General features: G+C 39.7%; 1 protein-coding gene and 1 long non-coding RNA gene across 3 annotated transcripts; both read left to right on the top strand.

Annotated features, from left to right (window-relative positions):
• Positions 1-7,949: 7,949 nt before the first annotated feature.
• LOC131196088 (uncharacterized) lies at positions 7,950-15,080 on the top strand. 2 transcript variants are annotated; one of them, XR_009154624.1, is made up of 3 exons: positions 7,950-8,049; positions 8,530-8,702; positions 14,669-15,080. It is a non-coding gene; the product is annotated as an uncharacterized LOC131196088 (long non-coding RNA). The 2 variants fall into 2 exon arrangements; XR_009154625.1 differs by having other exon boundaries at positions 14,666-15,080.
• A 376-nt stretch (positions 15,081-15,456) lies between these two features.
• Positions 15,457-16,904, top strand: LOC131196087 (mas-related G-protein coupled receptor member H-like). The gene has a single exon (XM_058178516.1). It carries the CDS (start codon positions 15,471-15,473, stop codon positions 16,440-16,442), a length of 972 nt encoding a protein of 323 aa, XP_058034499.1. The 5' UTR covers positions 15,457-15,470; the 3' UTR covers positions 16,443-16,904.
• Positions 16,905-24,232: the final 7,328 nt, after the last annotated feature.

The following is a 24,232-nucleotide window of genomic DNA, read 5'->3' as shown; positions in this document are numbered from 1 at the left end:
GCATCGAAATAATCTGTTCTTGGCAACATGGATCTGCCCACTGCTGCCCCCATCCATCCTAACTCTCGGAGTGATAAAAGGATGAACTAATGCTTCTGAGGGATCCTTTGCAACATATGCGTGGAACTATCCTTGAACATGTCCTTAGCATTTCCTGCTAAGCTTGAATTTTCCCTGGTGACCATAATGGGTGCTAAAACATTTAAAGTCATTATGGTGTTGTTGTCAGGTTTGTTTGTTTGTTTGGGCTTTTTGTTTTCTTTTTTGGTTCTTTAATGGGAAAAAAAATCAAAAGTTGGAATTAAGATTGCCAGGAGAAATATCAACAACCTCAGATATGCAGATGATACCACTCTAATGGCAGAAAGCGAAGTGGAACTAAAGAGTCTCTTGATGCGGGTGAAGGAGGAGAGTGCAAAAATTGGCTTGAAACTCAACATTAAGACAACTAAGATCATGGCATCCAGCCCTCTCAATTCCTGGCAGATAGATGAGGAAGAAATGGAGGTAGTGACAGATTTTATTTTCCTGGACTCCAAGATCACTGCAGATGGGGACTGCAGCCAAGAAATTAAAAGACGCTTGCTCCTGTGGAGGAAAGCTATGGCAAATCTAGACAGCGACTAAAAAGCAGAGACATCACCCTGCCAACAAAAGTGTGCATAGTCAAGGTTATGATTTTCCCAGTTGCAATGGATGGCTGTGAAAGTTGGACCATAAGGAAGGCTGAGCGCCAAAGAATTGAGGCCTTTGAACTCTGGTGCTGGAGAAGACTCCTGCGAGTCCCTTGGACTGCAAGGCGAACAAACAAGTCAGTCCTAGAGGAGATCAACCCTGACTGCTCTTTAGAAGGCCAGATCCTGAAGATGAAACTGAAATACTTTGGCCACCTAATGAGAAAGAAGGACTCCCTGGAGAAGAGCCTAATGCTGGTAAAGATGGAGGACAAAAGAAGAAGGGGACGGCAGAGAATGAGGTGGCTGAATGGAGTCACTGAAGCAGTCAGCGTGCATTTAAATGGACTCCAGAGGATAGTAGAAGATAGGAAGGCCTGGAGGAACGTTGTCCATGAGGTCGCAATGAGTTGGACATGACTTCTCAACTAACAACAACAACAATGGGGGGGGGGAAGCCTACTATCCATATTCATATTTAAAAGCATTTTCTCTATTAATATTAAAAAAGACATGGTTTTGCAAGGTTTTAGTTAGGCTTGGACTATAAAGCAGAATTAGTGACAAAAATTTCCAAATTCTGCCCTGCCATTATAGCATGGAATATACAGTATCTTGAACACAGGTTAATGTAAAATAAACCAGTTGATCATCTCTTTTATCTGATGCATGCCTAGATGAGAATCGGGTGTTTAGGACTGGTTTTTATGAGATAGGTACGAAAGACACAGATTGATATGCTAGAATAATGGGGAGCAAAGAAACCCTTGTATATTGTGGCTGTCACTGCTCCTGCTTTATTATTTACTTGACAACTTTTTTTCATTTTTTCCCCACATCTAATATAGGCTTACACTGTTTTCCCTCACTTCACAACTCTCATGAGAATCCCATCTCCTCCTCCTCCTTCTCTTCCTCCTCCTCCTCTTCTTCTTCCTCCTCCTCCTCCTCTTCTTCCTCCTCCCTCCTCCTCCTCCTCCTCCTCCTTCTCTTCCTCCTCCTCCTCTTCTTCTTCCTCCCTCTTCCTCCTCCTCCTCTTCCTTCTCCTCCTCTTCGTCCGTCTCCTCCTCCTTCTCCTCTTCCTCCTCCTCCTCTTCTTCTTCCTCCTCCTTCTCTTCTTCTTCCTCCTTCTTCTCTTCCTCTTTCTCCTCCTCCTCCTCTTCTTCTTCTTCCTCCTCCTCCTCCTCCTCCTCCTCCTCCTCCTCTTATTCCTTCTTCTCCTCCTCCTCTTCCTCCTCCTCCTCCTCCTCTTCCTCCTCCTCTTCTTCCTTCTCCTCCTCCTCTTCTTCTTCCTCCTCTTTCTCTCCCTCTTCCTCCTCCTCCTCCTCTACGCAGAACTGGCTGCCACCTTGCTGAGAGAGGGGTAATTTCCTTACCAGATTACTCAATATCTTCAACAATAGAAGAGTTTGAATATCTTCAACAATAGAAGAGTTTGAATATTTGTTTATTAAATTTGGTTGCTGCCCATCTCATATCAATATGCTGCCTTCAGCAGAAAAGTTCTTAAAAATTCAGGGACGTATTCAGACCTGTATCTGCCTTAAAAATAGCCCATTCTAGGCTTCCAGTGAGGATGGCTGAGTGGATTGGTTTTGTGCTTATAAAGTAGGTTTGAAAATGGGTTGGCTTTTACTTTTTTTTTATTTTATTTATTTACTTGAGTATTTCTAAATTTTGCAAAATGCTACTGAAAATGAATTTAAACATATGTATGCTATAGGGAGGTTTAAAAGATGCAGTAAAATTAATTTATTTTTCATTACAAAGATGAAATTTTAAAGAAATGTTTAGAGTCTGAAAATGAATATAAAACGGTTTTCTCTTCATGATTAAATAATTTGAAAAACTGTAGTGATTTTTTTTATTGAAAAAGTTTTAAAAAACAACCATACATTTTTTCCCCTTTCCCCCCCTCCCCCCTCAAAACCCCCTCCCCCCCTTCACCCCATCCCCCCCCCGGCTTCCCGAGTCAATCACAAGGTATTATTACACATAAACCAAACATAAACTAAAATTTTCCCTTCCTAGCCAATTAACCTCATCCGAGTCATTTCATTTCCTAACCTCCCCCATAACATTCTCAGAAAATACATCCTTATTATTCAAAGGCTATCTGATATCTCCTAATCTGAGTGATTTTTGTTCATATAAATAGTGATTGTTCAGAAAGATTAATAAGTGTAACTAGAAAGACTATATCATTTCTCATAATGGTAAAAAAAAAAAGGAAAAAATGGATTTGGTTAGAATGCCAGTGTAAATTATTTTTAAAAGAGAGATTTTATTTGGATTTGTTTGCATTGAGATATTGCTTCTGCTTTTTATGCTTTAAGTAGAGAAAAAATAAAATTAAGAACTTAGTTTGAAGATTCAATTATTTGTGGTTATAGAATTGGCTTTTAATAATTATGTAAAAGACTAAGGTTGTAACATAATTGTATCGGTATTTTATTGTGCTGGAAAGAGATGGAAGTCAACATTTGTTACTTCTCTTCTCCTTTCTTTAAAATAATCTTTAAAAGATTAAGAAAAATAATCTCTCTTTTTTCTTAATCTTTATATTCACTGTATTTGATGTTATAATAAACCTCAATAAAACACAATAAAATACACCAAAAAAATGAAAAGTGACAGAAGCTTCCATCTTTTGAAAAAGAAGAAGAAGAAGGAGAAGGAGAAGGAGAAGGAGAAGGAGGAGAAGGAGAAGGAGAAGGAGAAGGAGAAGGAGAAGAAGAAGATGATGATTAGGGGACTGGAGACTAAAACATATGAAGAACGGTTGCAGGAACTGGGTATGTCTAGTTTAATAAAAAGAAGGACTAGGGGAGACATGATAGCAGTGTTCCAATATCTCAGGGGTTGCCACAAAGAAGAGGGAGTCGGGCTGTTCTCCAAAGCACCTGAGGGTAGAAAAGAAGCAATGGGTGGAAACTGATCAAGGAAAGAAGCAACTTAGAACTAAGGAGAAATTTCCTGACAGTTAGAACAATTAATAAATGGAACAACTTGCCTGCAGAAGTTATGAATGCTCCAACACTGAAAATTTTTAAGAAAATGTTGGATAACCATCTGACTGAGATGGTGTAGGGTTTCCTGCCTGAGCAGGGGGTTGGACTAGAAGGCCTCCAAGGTCCCTTCCAACTCTGTTGTTATATTATATTATAATATTATATTATATTTATTATATTATATTATATTAATTATATTAATTATATTATATTATATTATATTATATTATATTATATTATATTATATTATATTATATTATATTATATTATATTATATTATATTATATTATATTATATTATATTATATTATATTATATTATATTATATTATATTATATTATATTAACAGTAGAAACCTTCACATTTCTGGGTTCTATCATATCGCAAGATCTCAAATGGACAGCTAACATCAAAAACATCATTAAAAAAGGACAACAAAGAATGTTCTTTCTGCGCCAACTCAGTAAGCTCAAACTGCCCAAGGAGCTGCTGATTCAGTTCTACAGAGGAATTATTGAGTCTGTCATTTGCACCTCTATAACTGTCTGGTTCGGTTCTGCAACCCAACAAGAAAGACACAGACTTCAGAGGATAATTAGAACTGCAGAAAAAATAATTGCTACCAACCTGCCTTCCATTGAGGACCTGTATACTGCACGAATCAAGAAGAGAGCCGTGAAAATATTTGCAGATCCCTCGCATCCTGGACATAAACTGTTTCAACTCCTACCCTCAAAACGACGCTATAGAGCACTGCACACCAGAACAACTAGACACAAGAACAGTTTTTCCGAAGGCCATCACTCTGCTAAACAAATAATTCCCTCAACACTGTCAGACTATTTACTGAATCTGCACTACTATTAATCGTTTCATAGTTCCCATCACCAATCTCTTTCCACTTATGACTGTATGACTATAACTTGTTGCTGGCAATCCTTATGATTTATATTGATATATTGACCATCAATTGTGTTGTAAATGTTGTACCTTGATGAACGTATCTTTTCTTTTATGTACACTGAGAGCATATGCACCAAGACAAATTCCTTGTGTGTCCAATCACACTTGGCCAATCAAAATTCTATTCTATTCTATTCTATTCTATTCTATTCTATTCTGTTCTGTTCTGTTCTGTTCTGTTCTATTCTATTCTATTCTATTCTATTCTATTCTATTCTATTCTATTCTATTCTATTCTATTCTATTATATTTTAAGAAGGAGAAGGAGAAGGAGAAGGAGAAGAAGAGATCCCAAGTTGAACTGTATAGCACAGTCAAACATCAAAAGTGATAAGTGCTATGTTATAATTTTTTTTTTAATTTGCCAAGTTCCAATCCAAAGCTAAATAGGAGTTATAGGTTCCACATTTTGGATGCATTCTGTAACTTAGCCCATTGGAGATACTTGGTTGGGGGGGTGGAAATGTCCCATGGTGCACAATTTCATACAGTTAAAGATTATGGGAACTCGGGTTTTAGTAGCATACTAGAAAGCCCAGATCCCGTTAGATCATTGTTTGAGAGATATTTCCTTTTTTTTTTTGTTTACATTTATATCCCGCCCTTCTCCGAAGACTCAGGGCGGCTTATAGTGTATAAGGCAATAGTCTCATTCTATTTGTATATTTTTTACAAAGTCAACTTATTGCCCCCCCAACAATCTGGGTCCTCATTTTACCTACCTTGGATGGAAGGCTGAGTCAACCTTGGGCCGGGCTTGAACCTGCAGTAATTGCAGGCTCTGTGTTCTAATAACAGGCTTCTTAACAGCCTGAGCTATCCCGGCCTTCTTTCCTTACTAGGTATATCTTTTTCAATATTTTTTTTTCAATAATTTTCTATAATGGGGTTAATATACCAGAAAAATATTACTTAACTATTAAATAAAGAAATACTTTAAATAAAACTTTTAAAGTTCAAAAAAAATCAGTTGGCTCAGCAGAAGTGATGCCTTAACAAATTCCTCAATGCCATCAACAATGATGAAGCTTCTAATGTCCTGCTTTCTCTGGAAACGTTGGAGATACATTCATAGAAAATAGCCTATGATGGACTCTATAGTAGCACATATGAATGAAATGAAAAGTTAACAGATGTTTTGTAATATGTAATGAAATGTCTTATGATAATCTTGTTGTCATAAAATTTTTACAAAAATTGCCAAATTTCAATTCCGTGGGAATCATATAATCTTCTAGATGTTGGGATGTTCTGTAAGTTAACCCTTTTTGAAATACCTTTTGTCGTGTCCCACTCCCACTCCGACGCACGAGTCAAGGAAGTCCGTAACAAACTTGGCAATGAAGCCTTTGCAGCTTGCCAAGTTCCTTTGAGGTTTATCAGGGCAGGCAGGAGTCCTAGTTGTGACTTCAGCGATAGAGTCCGATATCAGCAAACTAGCTAAGACTTTGCTTGACTCAAGGTTGGAATGCCAAAAGCAGGTCCTTTATATAGGCTGTGACTCAGCATTTATCCAGGCCTGCCCCACCCCTCCTTCTGCTAGCATCACCTCTCAGGTCTCCGGAAGCGAGGGTCCTCCTACCCTGAATTGTCTTCAGCTTGATCTGCTATCAGTAATTCCAGCACCTGGCTGGTTTCTTGCTCACACACTGTATGAGTGAGGTTTATCGGGCTTGTCCTTTCACTCCTGGAATCCTCTCTAGACATGGGGCCAGGGCCGGGGGCTGAAGGCATGACAGGCCGTTCATCTTCATTATCAGACTTGGAGTCTGATAAAAGGCCCAGTTGGAGACAGGAGGGGCCCGGCTGAGGAGAGGAGGGAGGACGAGTCACAACACCTTTGTCCAAAAATTGTTGTCCTACAATGCACCGTTTCATCTGGTTAAAGGTTATGGGAATGAGAGTTTTAGTAGTATATAAGATCCATGATGACGCAGTAGTTAGAATGCAGTATTGCAGGCTAATTCTGCTAGCAGTTCAAGCCTGATCAGCTCAAGGTTGAGTCACCCTTCTGTCTTTCTGAGATTGGTAAAATGAGGACCCAGATTGGTAGGGGCAATATGCTGACTCCATAAGCTGCTTAGAGAGGGGTATAAAGCACTATGAAGCAGTATATAAGTCTAAATGCTACTGATATATATATCAAAAACCCATCCCATAGACAAAACACAACCACCATCCAGAAGTCAGACCATGCTGGCACCACTGGCTGCTGCACCCCCCTCCGATCCCCACACAAAGCAAGCTGACACACGCCAGGAACACATGACAAGACCTCGGACTCGGAGCCAAACCAAAACCCGGGATGCTGCATCACAGCCATCTGGTCAAGACATCACATCACAGAACTCCAGAGGCCACAACACCAAAGCTCAGAAACAAAAGACTAGGACCACACCCACACAGGGTGCTACGAAACAGCCGACCAATCTGCAAACACCCACTCCATCTTCCAATCAAGATGCAACCACACAGCCAACCAGCCCGCTCACAGCAACACTCCCCACCTTCCCACCAGTATTTATAGAGAGATGGCAGCTCCGACCATGCTTTGCTCGCACAAGCATGAATCTGAAAGCACCAGCCTGAAGGTGATGAGTGAGACCTCGTCGAAATGTTGCCAAGATACCCTCAACTTTACACGGGAAAAGACCCAAATATGCTAAAATCTACATACCTATACCCGTGAAAACTTACGAAAACAAATATATGTGTGTGTGTGTGTGTGTGTGTGTGTGTGAGAGAGAGAGAGAGAGAGAGAGAGAGAGAGAGAGAGAGTGATGTATGGGGTATGATGGCTCAGTGGTTAAAGATGCAGAACTAGAAAGCTAACAGGACAAGTTTGAGACCATCTCCTGTCCAGCTAGGAGTTTGAAAGCTTGCAAATGCGAGTAGATGAATGGGTACCTCTTTGGTGGAAGATAACAGCATTCCATCCGCTCGGCATAAAGTCATGCTGGTCCCATGATCACATAAATGTTTTTGATAATGCTAGCTTCTTCAGCTAAGAAACCGAGACGTGACTGGAGCGGGGAAATCTTTATCTTTATATATTGTAGATCAATTCAGTTTTCAGTAGATATGACAATGAACTTTTCTTAGAAACCTCTGACTAATGCATTTCTCTTTCAAAGTTATGGAAAACAATTTTATCATACATTTGAGATTCTGATCTCAATCAGTCTGATCTTAATTCTCAGCAAAAAAAAAAAAAAAAGGATTGCTTTAATCCATTAAGATACCCCACCCTTTCTCAAAACGTATAAAAGCATCTCTTTTGTACTTTCTCACAAAGCACGTAGTCAGCATACTAAAGAAACATTAGTTTATAATCATTCCTGAGAAAGAAGGCGTTAAAAGCTCCAACGTCCACTGGCAAACCAACAAATGAACTGGAAGAAGGTAGGACATTCAATTATGGTTTGCTAGAACCCAGAAGACTGTTAGAACCCAGATCAGAAGCAAATATGCATTTTCAGTCAGGGAGAATACCATCAGCTGTGGCGTTTAATGTCAGTTTTTCCCCCCTATAAAAGTGTTCTTGGCACTTGTCTTTGCTCGTTTGATCTATTTTATTTTTATTTATTTATTATCTACTCTATATCTAAGGGATAGTTTTATTTTTTCTTGTGTGGTAGGAAGGCTTCTGAAAGAGATGGCTCACACTTTAGCACGGGAAAGGAGCACGATGAAGAAAGGGACTTTTATTTTTTTTAAAAACCTCCTTTAAATAATTTGATTCCCCCCCCCAGTATTATTAAGTACCGTAACAATAGAAATAATGTCTTCACACAAAGAAAGTTTCCTCCAGCCATTGCAAATTTTCAAAAACCATTTTTCCCTTTTTCCCCCCCCTTCTCCTTATTTTTCTTGATTTTCTAGGGGGAAAAGTATCTTGAGAGTATTCCATACAGCCACAACTACATTTCTTCAGAACACACTCCCTGTGTTGCCCTCCCTGATTTTATTATTCATCAGTGCAAGAAAGGACAACTTTGGAGCAGGGTTGCTGGGTTGACCTATTAAACAGTTGCCGAGAGGATCTGATGACTACTGTAAGTATACTAATATATGTGAGATCAGGTATGTTGAGTCAGGATCAGAGAAGACTGGGTGGAATCATTGTAGTTGTCACTAATGTTATTTTTTTATTTATTTATTTTGTCACACAGTATATATTAAGCATAAGCATGTAATAACTATACAATATATAAGCATATATATAAGTATGAGTATGTAATAACTATATTAATTGGATATAACGAAAGGAAACAATAGGACAGGAACGGTAGGCATGCTTGTGCTCTTATGCACGCCCCTTACAGACCTCTTAGGAACGGTGTGAGGTCAATAGTAGACAGTTTTTGGTTGAAGCTTTGGGGATTTTGGGAAGAGACCACAGAGTCAGATAGTGTATTCCAAGTATTTACAACTCTGTTACTGAAGTCCTATTTTCTGCAATCAAGATTGGAGCAGTTAACATTAAGCTTAAATCTATTGTGTGCTCATGTATTGTTGCAATTGAAGCTGAAGTAGTCTTTGACAGGAAGGACATTGTAATAGCTGATTCTATGAGTTAAACTCAGGTCATGTTGAAGGCAGCGTAGTTCTAAATTTTCTAAACCCAGGATTTCAAGTCTGGTGGCATAAGGTATTTTGTTGTATTCAGAGAAGTGGAGAACTCTTCTTGTAAAATATTTCTGGACACGTTCAATTGTATTGATGTCAGAAATGTGGAATGGGTTCCAGTCAAGCTGTATTCAAGAATACAGTCGAGCTGTATTCAAGAATTGGTCTAGCAAATGTTGGAACATTTGCTTACCGTATATTTTCAAGTATTCAAGTATTTTGAAGTATAAGCCCATCTGCTGACTCTCCAATTTTCAACTCAAAAACCATGAAAAATGAGCTCCCCATGGATAAGCTGACCTGATTTTTTACAAGTTATATATTTAAGGGTCTGTTTGTCCACCTGTGGTCTTATCCATTAGTACATATGGGTTATATGAGAATTTTTTAAAGGTATTATATTGGTGGACAAGCCTACCCACGGTTAAACTGAATCTGGGATGTATTTTTGGGGAATGTATCTTTACAACTAAAATTCTCAGCTTATCTGCAGGTAGATAGAATATTTATGAACTCCCAATATTGGTGGATTTGGCAATAACTCTGGTATGTTCAAGGATTTCTTGGGTTTTTTCCCCCCCTTTTGGTATAATTCTTTCTAGAAAGACTTCTTAGTCATTAGATTGGAATTTGCAGTACATCTACCATCGACAGTAGTAAAATATATATTTTATTCTGCTTGGACTTTAAAAGAAAGTATTTCATAATTTACTGTTATTCCCGTTCAACTGATTTGTACTTTCTGATGTAAACTATGTTTCAATTTCTATTTTATGACTGGCTGGCTACTAAGGATAGATCAGTAGTGGGTTTCAACCGGTTCGCCCCTGTTTGGACGAACTGGTAGCGGCAATTCATCACGGATGCTTTGTGCATGCGCAGAAGGTTCAGCGCATGCGCAGAAACACCATGTGTTCACAGTTCCAAACCGGTAGCAAAGGTAAGTGAAACCCACTACTAGGATAGATTATTTGATTATAAATACAAATCTACTATGTTTAGGATTTTTTTTAAAAAAAATAAATCTTATAGCTGTTTTCTTGCAAACTTGGAGAACATGGTAAAATGTAGCTTATAAATAACAACAACAACAACAACAGAGTTGGAAGGGATCTTGGAGGCCTTCTAGTCCAACCCCCTGCCCAGGCAGGAAACCTTACACCATTTCAGACAAATGGTTATCCAACATTTTCTTAAAAATTTCCAGTGTTGGAGCATTTACAACTTCTGCAGGCAAGTTGTTCCACTTATTAATTGTTCTAACTGTCAAGAAATTTCTCCTTAGTTCTAAGTTGCTTCTCTCCTTGATTAGTTTCCACCCATTGCTTCTTGTCCTGCCCTCAGGTGCTTTGGAGAATAGCTTGGCTCCCTCTTCTTTGTGGCAGCCCCTGAGACATTGGAAGACTATCATGTCTCTCCTACTCCTTCTTTTCATTAAACTAGACATATCGAGTTCCTGCAACCGTTCTTCATATGTTTTAGCCTCCAGTCCCCTAATCATCTTTGTTGCTCTTCTCTGCACTCTTTCTAGAGTCTCAACATCTTTTTTACATTGTGGCAACAAAAACTGAATACAGTATTCCAAATGTGGCCTTACCAAGGCATTATAGAGTGGTATTAACACTTCATGTGATCTTGACTCTATCCCTCTGTTTGTGCAGCTCAGAACTGTGTTGGCTTTTTTGGCAGCTGCTGTACACTGCTAGCTCATATCTAAATGGTTGTCCACTAGGACTCCAAATGAAACAGTAGTGACCTGGAGAATTTGATCCATTAGATTTTACCTTCACATAATCTATAGCCAGTCACATTTCTTCTGCGCTAAATTTGATTCGTAAATAAGTATACCTTTCTGGTATTTCTTATTGGAAAATAATATAATAATATCATTCTGAACCAGCTAAAGCACAAATGTTAGAATATGTAGAGATGATTTGACTAGTTCCAATCCTGTTAGCCTATGGAAAAAGCTGAAAGATCTAGCTATACTCACCTGCATTGTAGGCAGGGTGATGGACGAGTTCATTTTGGGAAGGGGCTTAAATGGTGACATTCCCTGACAAAGTGGGGTTTTTTGTCTTGTTGTTGATTTGATGTTGTTAGGATAATGTGATTTTTGTCCAAAGTTGCATTTTTGTGTGTGAATTCCATGGCCATATACTTCTTTAAACATATACTGGCCATTCTTAAACCAATCACTTCCTCTGTCTCCAAAAACCTACTATGTTACCACATATATATTTTTTTAATTTGCATTTATATCCCGCCCTTCTCCGAAGACTCAGGGCGGCTTACACTATGTTAAGCAATAGTCTTCATCCATTTGTATATTATATACAAAGTCAACTTATTGCCCCCCAACAATCTGGGTCCTCATTTTACCTACCTTATAAAGGATGGAAGGCTGAGTCAACCTTGGGCCTGGTGGGACTTGAACCTGCAGTAATTGCAAGCAGCTGTGTTAATAACAGACTGTCTTAGCAGTCTGAGCCACCAGAGCCCTTTTGGCACCTGCTTTGTTGACCCTAGGGAGTGGTATAATAATATATCAGTGGCATCTTTGTTGACCCTAGGGAGTGGTATGGTGGCCTAGAGGTCGAGCTCTCGCCTCACAATCAGGAGGCTGTTAGTTTGATCCTAGGTAGAGGTAGATATTTCTCGCTGGGCACAATGAGAATATATCCGCTGAACAAAACTCCGTCTTGGTGACAGGAAAGGCATCCAGTCATTAAAACACTCTGCTAGCTCCATTCAGTTGCCCAGACTCCACCCCGCAAGGGATTATAGGGTCATTATATAGACTTCTGTAAAGCCTTTGATTCAGTAGTACACAACAAACTACTTCTAAAACTAAAATCTAATGGCATTTCCGGATCCCTGCATAAGTGGATAGCTGCGTTCCTATCAAACAGGCAACAAGTAGTCAAAATAGGGAATGCCCTATCAAACCCTGCACCTGTTAACAGCGGAGTCCCCCAAGGAAGCATTTTAGGACCCACACTCTTTATACTTTACATAAACAAACTTTGCGATCATGTTATAAGCAACAGCATTCTCTTTGCTGATGATGTAAAACTATTCAACACCACCGACAATACTGCTATCCTACAAAATGATCTTGACTATCTGTCAGAATGGTCAAACAATTGGCAACTCCAAATCTCAACCAACAAATGCTCTGTCTTACACACTGGCAAAAAAAAAATCAAAACACAAAATACAAGCTGGGCGGATATGATCTCTTAGACAACCCTCATTCTGTCAAGGACCTTGGAATACTCAACTCAAACAATCTAAGTGTCAGAGCTCACTATTACAGTATTGCCAAAAAGGCATTAAAAGCTGTTAACCTAATCTTGCCTACCTTCTGCTCTGGTAATATTGTACTACTAACTAGAGCATACAAAACATTTGCTAGACCAATTCTCAAATACAGTTCATCTGTCTGGAACCCGCTCTGCATATCAGACATAAATACAATTGAGAGAGTCCAGAGATATTTCACAAGAAGTGTCCTTCATTCCTCTACCCTCAATAGAATTCCTTATGCCACCAGTCTTGAAATTTTGGGCTTAGACAACTTAGAACTACGCCGCCTTCGGTCTGACCTAAGCTTAGTACATAAAATTATCTGCTACAATGTCCTACCTGTCAATGAATACTTCATCTTCAACCACAACAATACACAAGCAAACAATAGATACAAATTTAAAGTGAACTGCTCCAAACTCAGTTGCAGAAAATATGACTCCAGCAATAGAGTGGTCAATGCCTGGAATGCACTACTTGACTCTGTAGTTACATCCCCAAACCCCCAAAACTTTAATCTACTGTTGACCTCACCCTATTCCTAAGAGGTTTGTAAGGGGCGTGCATAAGCGCACCAATGTGCCTACAGTCCCTGTCCTAATGTTCCCTTTTATTTGTCTCCATCTCATGTGTTCATAATTATGTCTGTTTTTATATCTGTTATCTAATACACGCTTGATGAAATAAATAAATAAAATAAATAAAAAATAAAATAAAATAAATGAAGATCTTTGTTGATCCAAGAAAGCGCCAGCAATTCAGGGGTGGCCTAGATTGTGAAAAGAGGATATTAAGTTGCATTGCCTTGTCATTTCTAATAGGACAAAGACGTGCCTCTGTTGGTGATTTTCTCACTTTGTTTGAGGTCAGAAGTAAGATTCCACTCAGCCAAGGGAATTTGAATGTTTCTGTGCTTCAGTTTAGAGTCAGAGTGCAAGTGGTTTAATTGGAGATCTCTGCTTGATATGACATATGATACTTAGTATAGTTATGTTCTCGTTTCAAGAGGATAGGAATGGGTTTTTGGATATGAAGCATGAAGATTGTCACCTACAATGCTCATCCAGATTACAGCATTCAATTGTTAGGAAATACATACACAGGATGGTGATAAAAATTAGTTTAGTCAGATAGCCTCAGCTGGAGGAGAAACATTTCTTGATGTGCTAAGAACAAATGCAACAAATGCATATGAAATGCTAATTTTATATTACTAAAGCTTCAGATTAATTTTGTACAGTGTGCAAAACTGAATGAAAACAACCAAAAGCAATACTTGGAATAAATTCATACTTAATCATGGCATCATACTGCCGTCTGGGCTTTTATGGTAGAGAGAAAGTTTGGGGATATATTTGAGAAGTACACATATTTCTATAATATCTAATCTAGCCATTGAAGTGCACGGCTGTTCCTCAACTTCATTTTCAGGTTCAGATGAATTCAATTCAGCCTTTATTTCAACTCTTCTGCTCAATTTGCCTTTTGTAACGTTACAAAAACGACTCGTGTAAAAAAACAAGACTTGTGGACGAATGCAGATTAAAGTGTCATCAAGCATAAATACATTAATTTTTTTCCATTTCTGATTTAATGATTGTTTTACTTTATTCTTTAATCCATGGGAGGCCAAGTTGAAATAATTCTTTAGCTCCATATCAGGAAAAAAAATGTATTATATCCTATACCGAGCTTCCCCCTGGACTCAGACAAATACCTGACCTTAGGACCTTCCGCCGCGAACTCAAAACCTACTTATTTCGTCTTGCTGGACTCGCTTAAATTTTATATTATTAAATTGATTTATGGGTTTTTAAATTTTTTAGTAAATTTTAATGGGAATATTTTTATTTATAAGTAGCCAAATTAAATAGGTTTTTTAAGGGCTGTTTTTAGCTTTGTATTGTTGTTTTCTTTCTGTATTTTACTTGTGGCTGTACACCGCCCTGAGTCCTTCGGGAGAAGGGCGGTCTATAAATATTATTATTATTATTATTATTATTATTATTATTATTATTATTATTATTATTATTATTATTATTATTATTATTATTATTATTATTATTACCTCTTCTCCCAGCAGGAGTTTCTATACATCAAAACACCCAATTAATAACAGGCTATCGTACTGAATTTTAATGCTGTCCTTGCCGAATGCTAGAATGGAATATAACATCTCACACAACGGAACTGAGAGCTTCTACAATAGAACCAGTCTTCCAGAAGATCAAGGCACAATTCCTCTAGGCGTGTTTTTGATGATCACCATAACTCTACTCATCTGCCTTTGGGGACTTGTGGGGAATGGAGGCACCATCTGGCTCCTCGGGTTCCAAATTAAGAGGAATAATTTCTCGACTTACTTCCTGAATCTCTCCATTGCTGATTTTGGTTTGCTCATAGGTCTCAGTGCCATTGATGTGTATTGGCTTATAGCCAAAGCTAATCATATAGAATATAGCGATCCACTAAAGACATTATTTCGCGGTCTCTTCTTGTTCATGTACAGTACTGGTTTATGCATCTTGACTGCCATCAGCATTGACAGGTGCACGGCAGTTTTTTTCCCGCTTTGGTATCGACTCCACCGTTCCCAGAAAATGTCCGCCATTGTATGTAAGATAATATGGGTGTTCAACTTCCTATTTTCTTCTGTATTTTACTTGTGGCTGTACACCGCCCTGAGTCCTTCGGGAGAAGGGCGGTCTATAAATATTATTATTATTATTATTATTATTATTATTATTATTATTATTATTATTATTATTATTATTATTATTATTATTATTATTATTATTATTATTATTATTATTACCTCTTCTCCCAGCAGGAGTTTCTATACATCAAAACACCCAATTAATAACAGGCTATCGTACTGAATTTTAATGCTGTCCTTGCCGAATGCTAGAATGGAATATAACATCTCACACAACGGAACTGAGAGCTTCTACAATAGAACCAGTCTTCCAGAAGATCAAGGCACAATTCCTCTAGGCGTGTTTTTGATGATCACCATAACTCTACTCATCTGCCTTTGGGGACTTGTGGGGAATGGAGGCACCATCTGGCTCCTCGGGTTCCAAATTAAGAGGAATAATTTCTCGACTTACTTCCTGAATCTCTCCATTGCTGATTTTGGTTTGCTCATAGGTCTCAGTGCCATTGATGTGTATTGGCTTATAGCCAAAGCTAATCATATAGAATATAGCGATCCACTAAAGACATTATTTCGCGGTCTCTTCTTGTTCATGTACAGTACTGGTTTATGCATCTTGACTGCCATCAGCATTGACAGGTGCACGGCAGTTTTTTTCCCGCTTTGGTATCGACTCCACCGTTCCCAGAAAATGTCCGCCATTGTATGTAAGATAATATGGGTGTTCAACTTCCTATTTTCTTCTGTACATGTCATTCTCTTGTTAACAACCGGATATTATATGCTAAGGTTCTACCAATTTCTCCTGAATGCCCTAGTTCTCACTCCTGTGATGACGATCTCCACTTTAGCCCTTTCATTGAAAGCCTGTTCACTACCTCCTCATCATAAGCAAGGAAAACTTTGGCTCACCATCCTGCTCACGCTTCTCTTTTTTCTATTTTTTGCTTTTCCAATGAACGCTATTCAGTATCTCTCGCTGTATTATCCCCAGTTTGATAATCCGTATGTCTATGAATATGCCTATATATGTTCTTCCTTAAACAGCACCATTAACCCAGTCATCTATTTCCTGGTAGGAAGAGACAAAAGAAGATCGTCTAGAATGACACTCAAGGTAATATTTGAGAAAGTTTTTAAGGAAGAGGAAAGCCGTGGAGAGGAACTGGAAACCTCAGGCACGACCAAATCAGATGTATAAGCGAGATTCAATGCTTTAGAACAGGGGTCTCCAACCTTGGCAACTTGAAGACTTGTGGACTTCAACTCCCAGAATTTCAATTCAAATTCATGCCTTTGACATGACCTGAGTTTAACTCATAGAATCACCCATTACAATGTCCTTCCTGTTGAAGTCTACTTCAGCTTTAATTGCAACAATACACGAGCACACAATAGATTTAAACTTAATGTTAACCACTCCAATCTTGACTGCAGAAAATATTACTTCAGTAACAGAATTGTTAACACTTGGAACACACTACCTGACTCTGTGGTCTCTTCCCAAAATCCCCAAAGCTTTAACCAAAAACTGTCTACTATTGACCTCACCCCATTCCTATGAGGTCTGTAAGGGGCATGCATAAGAGCACCAGCATGCCTACCGTTCCTGTCCTAATGTTCCCTTTCTTTATATCCAATTAATATAGTTATTACATACTTATGCTTATATATATGCTTATATATTGTATAGTTATTTCATGCTTATGCTTATATATACTGTTGTGACAAAATAAATAAATGAAATAAATAAAATGAAAAAGTCCACAAGTCTTCAGGTTGCCAAGGTTGGAGACCCCTGCTTTAAACAGTGTTGGTGAACCTTCTTGGCACCGAGTGCTGAAACAGGAGCACCCGTGTGTGTTCACAGGCACGTGACCTTCCGATTTCTGGCATGTGCATGTGCATCAGTCACCTGGTCTTCCAGTTCCTGGCATACCTGCACACATGAAGACCAGCTGGCCCATGCGCATGGAACCCAGAAGAGCAATCGGAGATAGTGGGTGTGCCATTTCCGGCATGCGTGCCATAGGTTCGCCGTCGCAGCTTTAGAAACAGTGAACCCAATACATCTAGAGAACTTCTAATCTTGAAACAATAGAGGTTTCTTAATTCCAGCCTTCAAAGTCAAAGAAAAGTGGAAATTGGAAAATGAAATCCAAAATCTGGAGAGGTTTAAGTCAGGGATCTCCAACCTTGGTCCCTTTAAGACTTGTGGACTTCAACTCCCAGAGTCCCTCAGCCAGCAAAGCTGGCTGAGGAACTCTGGGAGTTGAAGTCCACAAGTCTTAAAGGGACCAAGGTTGGAGACCCCTGGTTTAGGTCACATAGGCCGGCGGTCATCAACCTTGGCAACTTTAAGACTTGTGGACTTCAACTCCCATAGTTTTGCTGGCTGAGGAACTCTGGGAGTTGAAGTCCACAGGTCTTAAAATTGCCAAGGTTGGAGATCCCTGACATAGGCTATGGTTGAAGACATCTCTACTGTTAGAACACTGTACCCTCATCACTCAAAAACAATCTTTAAAAGTTTGCTTACGCCAGAAATTATTTTCTCTAAAGCATGGTAGGAAAAGAATTAATGGAGCAGTTGTGATATATTCCAGAAGTTAAAATGAGCATAACACATAACACAGTGGTAAAATTTAACTGATTGGTGGCATTAACCTTTTAAGACTACAAGATTCTCAGAAAAGCATATAGAGGGGGAGAAAAAAACCCAAATTATTATGTTTTATTCTGCCTTCTCAAATAAGCTTTCATTTGGATTCTATGCATGATGAGCTCCATAACTGTACTGAAATGTATATACTATAGATAGATAGTATAGAATACTGGAGGGTGTTCAAACAGTAGGTTTGACCAGATGATTAAAGCCCATCATTTTATATGCATGGGTGCTTCTGATACATAATAGGAAGGTGTGGGGAGAATTAATTTTCTTGGTTTTCCTCATATTTTCGACACCATTGTCGAAAATATCAGATACCCATGGAAGGAAACCAAGAACTGAAGGACCATGGGCATTTGATAAACCTTCTTTGTTGAACATTTGTGCCATTCAGAAGTTGCCAAAGAGAAAACCAGCTTCAATATTCTACACAGGATCTTCTAGTAGCATTAAAATGTTTCCTTCTCCACATTAGAAATAATATTGCAAGCATAAACAAATTAACTAGCAATGTGTTTCAATAAATGGTTTACCTTAATAAAACAAACATTTGTCTCCTGTTATTTATGTATTAATTTATCATATTTATATTGCTGTTCATCTCACCATCAACTGACTCTGGGTGGCTACAACAAAGTCAAAACAAAATATCGAAATCAATTTTGATATTGTTGAACTTCGAAACGATTAAAGGCACCACCAAAAAGCACAGAATAAAATAGAGCTTAGGTGAAGTGGAGGCAGGGGTCAAACCCAGCAGGTTCTGACAGGTTCTGGAGAACCGGTAGCGGAAATTTTGAGTAGGTCGGAGAACCGGTAGTGGAAATTTTGTTCAAAGAAGTTCAGAGAACCGGCAAATACCACCTCTGGCTGGCCCCAGAGTCGGGTGGGAAATGGAGATTTTGCAATATCCTTCCCCTGCCGCACCCACTGAGCCACGCCCACCAAACCACACAATGTCCACCAAGCGACGCCCACAGAACCGGTAGTAAAAAAAATTGGCTTTCACCACTGAGTGGAGATGTTAATAACCCAGGAATAACCCAGGAGCTACCTCAGTATTTCACATTTCACCAGTCCTCCAAAGTTCTCAGGCCTGCAGACACAACCAGGATGTGAGGGGTCCCCTGGAAAGCAAAATGGCCAGTCTTATTTTAGAAATAAAGATGCTCCATAAAGCAGAGGCCACAGCAGAAATTGTCTACCACTTAGGATCAGCCAAGTGAAACACCCTAATCATCAGGACCAACAGTGTGGGTCTTCTGCTGCATCCGATAGGTTGTAATTGGGAAGAGGTGAAGCCATATAGGGCTTCATTCACACAAGCACTGAGTTTATACATGCACACTGCTACTTACTTTGCCAGAAGCAGAGATGTATAATTGGGTATAATCAGCATATTTAAATAATAAATAAATAAAATAATAAATAAATAAATAATAAATAAATAAATAAATAAATAAATAAATAATAAATAAATAAAATAAATAAATAAATAAATAAATACTCATGATATCTCAACACCATGGCAATAGCAATAGCAATTAGACTTATATATCACTTCACAGTACTTTATAGACCTTTCTAAGCAGGTTTACAGAGTCAGCCTATTGCCCCCAATATTCTGTGTCCTCATTTTACTGACCTCGGATGGGACGCTGAGTGAGCCTGGTGAGATTCGAACTGCCGAATTACTGGCAGCCGGCAGTCAGTAGAAGTAGCCTGCAGTACTGCACTCTAACCACTGCACCACCGCAGCTCTTAATGGAGCTCACCCAGCAGCTTCATGTAGATATTAAATAGGAGCTAAGAGAGACTGACTGGCAGTTAAAACTGGCAGTAAAACACCAAGGCTTTTTTCCTCCGGCAGTGCTTGCGGGATGTTGTTGTGGGACGGGCCCTGGAGCCAGGCAGTCAGAAGCCCGGTGTCCCATTTTGCCACACCGATAGCATTTCATAACTCTTGTTGATTGAGGGGTTGAGATTATTGCAGGCGGTGAGAGGCGCTGTCCGGCCAATGGTCCTCAGGGAGGCTTTTTGGCTGGTAGTTGGGGGAGGGGGTTGATTTCTCTGTCCAGAGCTATGGACATGCTTGTTGTGCCTCGCCCGCCCTCCTCTCCTCAGCTGGGCCCCTCCCATCTCCTGCTATCTGAGCCAGAGTCTGATAATGAAGAGGAACGGCCTGGCATGCCTCCAGCCCCTAGCCCTGGCACCATGCCCGGACAGAATGAGCAAACAAACCTCCCTCCTACAGCGTGTGAGCAGCCACGTTCTAGAATTGCCGGCAGCAAATCAGGAGGACAGAAAGTCACAGTGGATGGATCCCCACTTCCAGAGAATGGAGAGGCGACGTCAGCAAAAGGAAGGGAGGGGCAGGCCTGGATAAGTGCTGAGTCATGGAGCCATACCCCATGGCCTATATAAAGGATCTGCTTTTTGGCATTCCTTGAGTCAAGCAAAGTCTCATCTGGTTTGCTGAATTCACACCTTGGATTCCTGCCTGCCCTGAGAACTCTGACAGGAATTTGGCAAAGCTGCAGAGGCTTCGTGGCCATGCTTGATACAGACTTCCCAGACCCGGCCGTCGGAGGAGGAGTGGGACACGACAATGCTGTACCAGTCTTGCAGTCGTTCAGGCATGGCCTGGATGCCACAGGCTTTTCTGACTTCTTGATTGATTGCTTCTTTGAAATAGACACTGACTTTATAGCACCCCACACAGTAGGGGATGAGGACAAGATCTCTTCTCCCCACCCCACCCCAAAAAAAATTCACTATTAACTGGAATTGACTCCTAGGAAGGGAGGCAAATGGCACCACACCAGTCTTCTGAGTTGATCCAGAAGGATATCGGTGTTGATGGTATTGCAACTGCCAAGAGGCCAAGTAGGGCACGGATGAGTGCACAACCTCCATTTCACTCATGGCACGGATCATTCCAAAGTGTGACCAATGTCGTTTCCATCCCATACCCAGGACTGAATCCTGATTGAAATGGAACCAGATAATCTGCTTTATCCAGGGCCCTCTGATACTCTTGAAGAACCTCCTTCTCAATCAACTTCATTAAAACTTGTCCAGTATGGTGGGGTCCAGCAATAGCATCTTAAAGATATGTGAAACAAAAACCTCTTTAAAAGATAGTGGAAGAACACTCTCATTCAAAGAAGAATTTACCACCACTAAAACCGGCTCTCACGATACCTCCCGTGTGCTACATTTAAGTTTGTAACACAGAAGCCAACTAAAGCCCTCCAAAACATCCTAAGTGAATGAAAAGAACCAGCAGCCTCAGAAGAAGAAGAAACAGGAGTCATCTACAACATAAAGTGAAAGGAGTGTAACAGCCATTATAAAGAACAAACAGACAAAGATTAGCAGAGCACATCCGTGAACAGCAGCTAGCTGTCTGAAGACATGATGAAAATTGGATTGGATCCTGCATGATTAAGATTCCTTAATTTCACAACAGATGTTCAGACTTAACCATAGTTTCAATTGGGAAAGTGTTAGCATATTAGACCAAATCAAGCCCAAAAACACAAGGAAATTTCTGGAAGCTTGCCCCTCAGACAAATCAGCCATCAACAGGCACATAGAGATAAGCATCACACACGCATGCCATTCAAAAGGCAATCAAAAAGCTAAAAAAGAAACAGAAAAAGGAAAACACCTCCTCACAGCAATCAACACCCAGATAAGCTGTTGTGCCTCGCTCGCCCCCTTTCCGCAGCCGGGTCCCTCTCATCTCCTGCCAGACACTGATAGTACAGAAGAATGTCCTGGCATGCTTCCAGCCCCCAGTCCTGGCACCATGCCCGGACAGACCGAGCAAGACGAATGGCCTGACATGCCTCCAGCCCCCAGTCCTGGCACCATGCCCGGACAGACCGAGCAAGACGAATGGCCTGACATGCCTCCAGCCCCCAGTCCTGGCACCATGCCCGGACAAACGGAGCAGCTGGGCCCCACAGCATGTGAGCCTGGGGAATGTGAAGCCAGTCACGAGCTGGAATTGCCAACAGCTGGAGGCTGGAGGGACCCACGCTTCCGGAGAGTGGAGAGGCAATGTCAGCAAAAAGAAGGGAGGGGCAGGCCTGGATAAGTGCTGAGTCATGGAGCCACACCCCATGGCCTATATAAAGGATCTGCTTTCTGGCATTCTTTGAGTCAGGCAAAGTCTAACTTGGATTGCTGAAGTCACATCCTGGTCTCCTGCCTGCCCTGAGAACTCTGACAGAACTTTGGCAAAGCTGCAGAGGCTTTGCAGCCATGCTTGATATGGACTTCCCCGACCCGGCCGTCAGAGGAGGAGTGGGACACGACATAAGCAGAGATATACATGAAGATTAATGCTGGACCAACAATCAAGAAGTAAATAATATCCCAAATGTGGAAATACTAACACAGACAAATAAGTTAACCGTGAACAACAACCTAATCAAAGAACCATCAAAAAATTCCTACCGACACTGGCAGGGAAAGCCATTAGATAAAAGATGAAGAACAAACCCTACTACCTTCTAGTACTGCTGATGGTATCCATGTGGGTAATGAAATTACTGCAAAACAACAACAACAATCCACCACCAAGCTCAGAGAGCACCAAAGACTCCATAGTTCGAGCAATTGGATTAGAATATTGATCTTTTTGGTTATGAAGAATCAATAATGACTTGATGGCATGTATCAATCAATGGTCTACCCATTATATATCTTTTCCCCTAACTTCCAACTTGTAAATTTCCATTGGAATAATCTCTCCATATCCAAAAAATCATAACCAGGCAAAAATTGAGAAACTTCTTGTGAGCTCAACTTTAACTGCTTTAATGTCTACTAGTTTCTTGAGAGTCATTTTGGTTTAATGGTTAGAAATCATTAGACTTTGAATGCTAGTCCCACCCTAGGCATGAAAGCTGGCTGGCTGACTTTGGGCCAGTCACTCTGTCTCAGCCCATAATGTCAGGCCCTGGTGAAAAGCTGGTTGGTCAGTTCCTGTCACAACCAATGGATCAACACTTGGTTGATTGGGGGGGAAAAGTAGTCCCTGGTCTTGCAAGAAAACTCTACGATGAAATAAAATGCTACTCTTACTAGTTTCTACATAAATGGAATTATTTCAATAATGTTCATTTTCTAAGGATTTTAGTAGAAAGCTTTTTCATGTGTTTGTAACACTGCTAACTTAAGACTTCTGACAATCAGTAGCATTGACAGGTACATATCATTCCTCCTCCCATTTTAGTATTGATACCATTATTTAATATATCAGTCTTGTACGGATCCTCACCTTTCTAATTTTGACTACTGGTATCATTCTTTCTCTACATGTTAGATATAATGGTTATATACAATTCTTCATTCTTATTCCTCATTCTTATTCAGTGATGTCTCTGTCTACAATTACTCTGATAATTAAAATCTGCTTAATGTCAACAAAAATTCAGAAATGGAAGTTTATGACAATTATCTTACTTAGCCTCCTCTCCTACCTCTCTTTGTCTTTTACTTTTTATTATTATTTAGGGTCACAGATCAGCTGCTGGGTCCAAAGAACCAAGAAAGGTCCTCCAGAAGTCAATCACGTGTTAACTTCTTCTCACCAGCCTTGAAGATCTTGGACCAATAGATTCAAATTGGAAGTGTCTTGGCGACGTTTCGACGAAGTCTCATTCGTCATCTTCAGGCTTCAGCTTCGTGCTTCTGGGAGCAATGTGTGATTGCAACTGTTTCTTCCTAGCTGTTTCTTCCTTCTTCTTCAGGAAGAAACAGCTGCAATCACAGATTGCTCCCAGAAACACGAAGCTGAAGCCTGAAGATGACGAATGAGACTTCGTCGAAACGTTGCCAAGACACTTCCAATTTTACGCGGGAGAAAACCCGAATAAAATATATATATATATATTTTATTTTAAATATATATATTCTTCAAGATATGCTGTTTTATCTATGACATTTGTTTGTGTATACTGTTGTGACAAAAATAAATTTTAAAAAATGCAATTATGTTCATCCATTTAATCAGTAATTCATATAAAATCTTGTGATATTTATATGTACTTGACTGTCAACTTGATTGACTTTTTCTGGACTGATTTTCCAATTAAAATATACTTGTTTTATGATTGTTTACTTCTATTACATTTTTATTTACATTTTATTATATTTATACCACCAAGAGTTTTGGAGGTTGGAGCACCAACTAGTGATGAAATCTGGGGAGGGTATATTTTTAGGAGGATGCAGTTTTATTGGTTTAGCTGGAGGGCGTTCTCATTCCTTCATGGACTTGGTATTATAAGAATGGTGGATATGTA

The sequence above is a fragment of the Ahaetulla prasina genome, chromosome 3, assembly GCF_028640845.1.
Source record: "Ahaetulla prasina isolate Xishuangbanna chromosome 3, ASM2864084v1, whole genome shotgun sequence".
In the NCBI taxonomy this organism is placed as follows: Eukaryota; Metazoa; Chordata; class Lepidosauria; order Squamata; family Colubridae; genus Ahaetulla; species Ahaetulla prasina.
This window is presented reverse-complemented; position numbering and strand designations above follow the sequence as displayed.

What these genes read in the sequence shown, in the direction of transcription:
- LOC131196087 (XM_058178516.1), top strand. Translation starts at nt 15,471, where the DNA reads ATGCTGTCCTTGCCGAATGCTAGAATGGAATATAACATCTCACACAAC.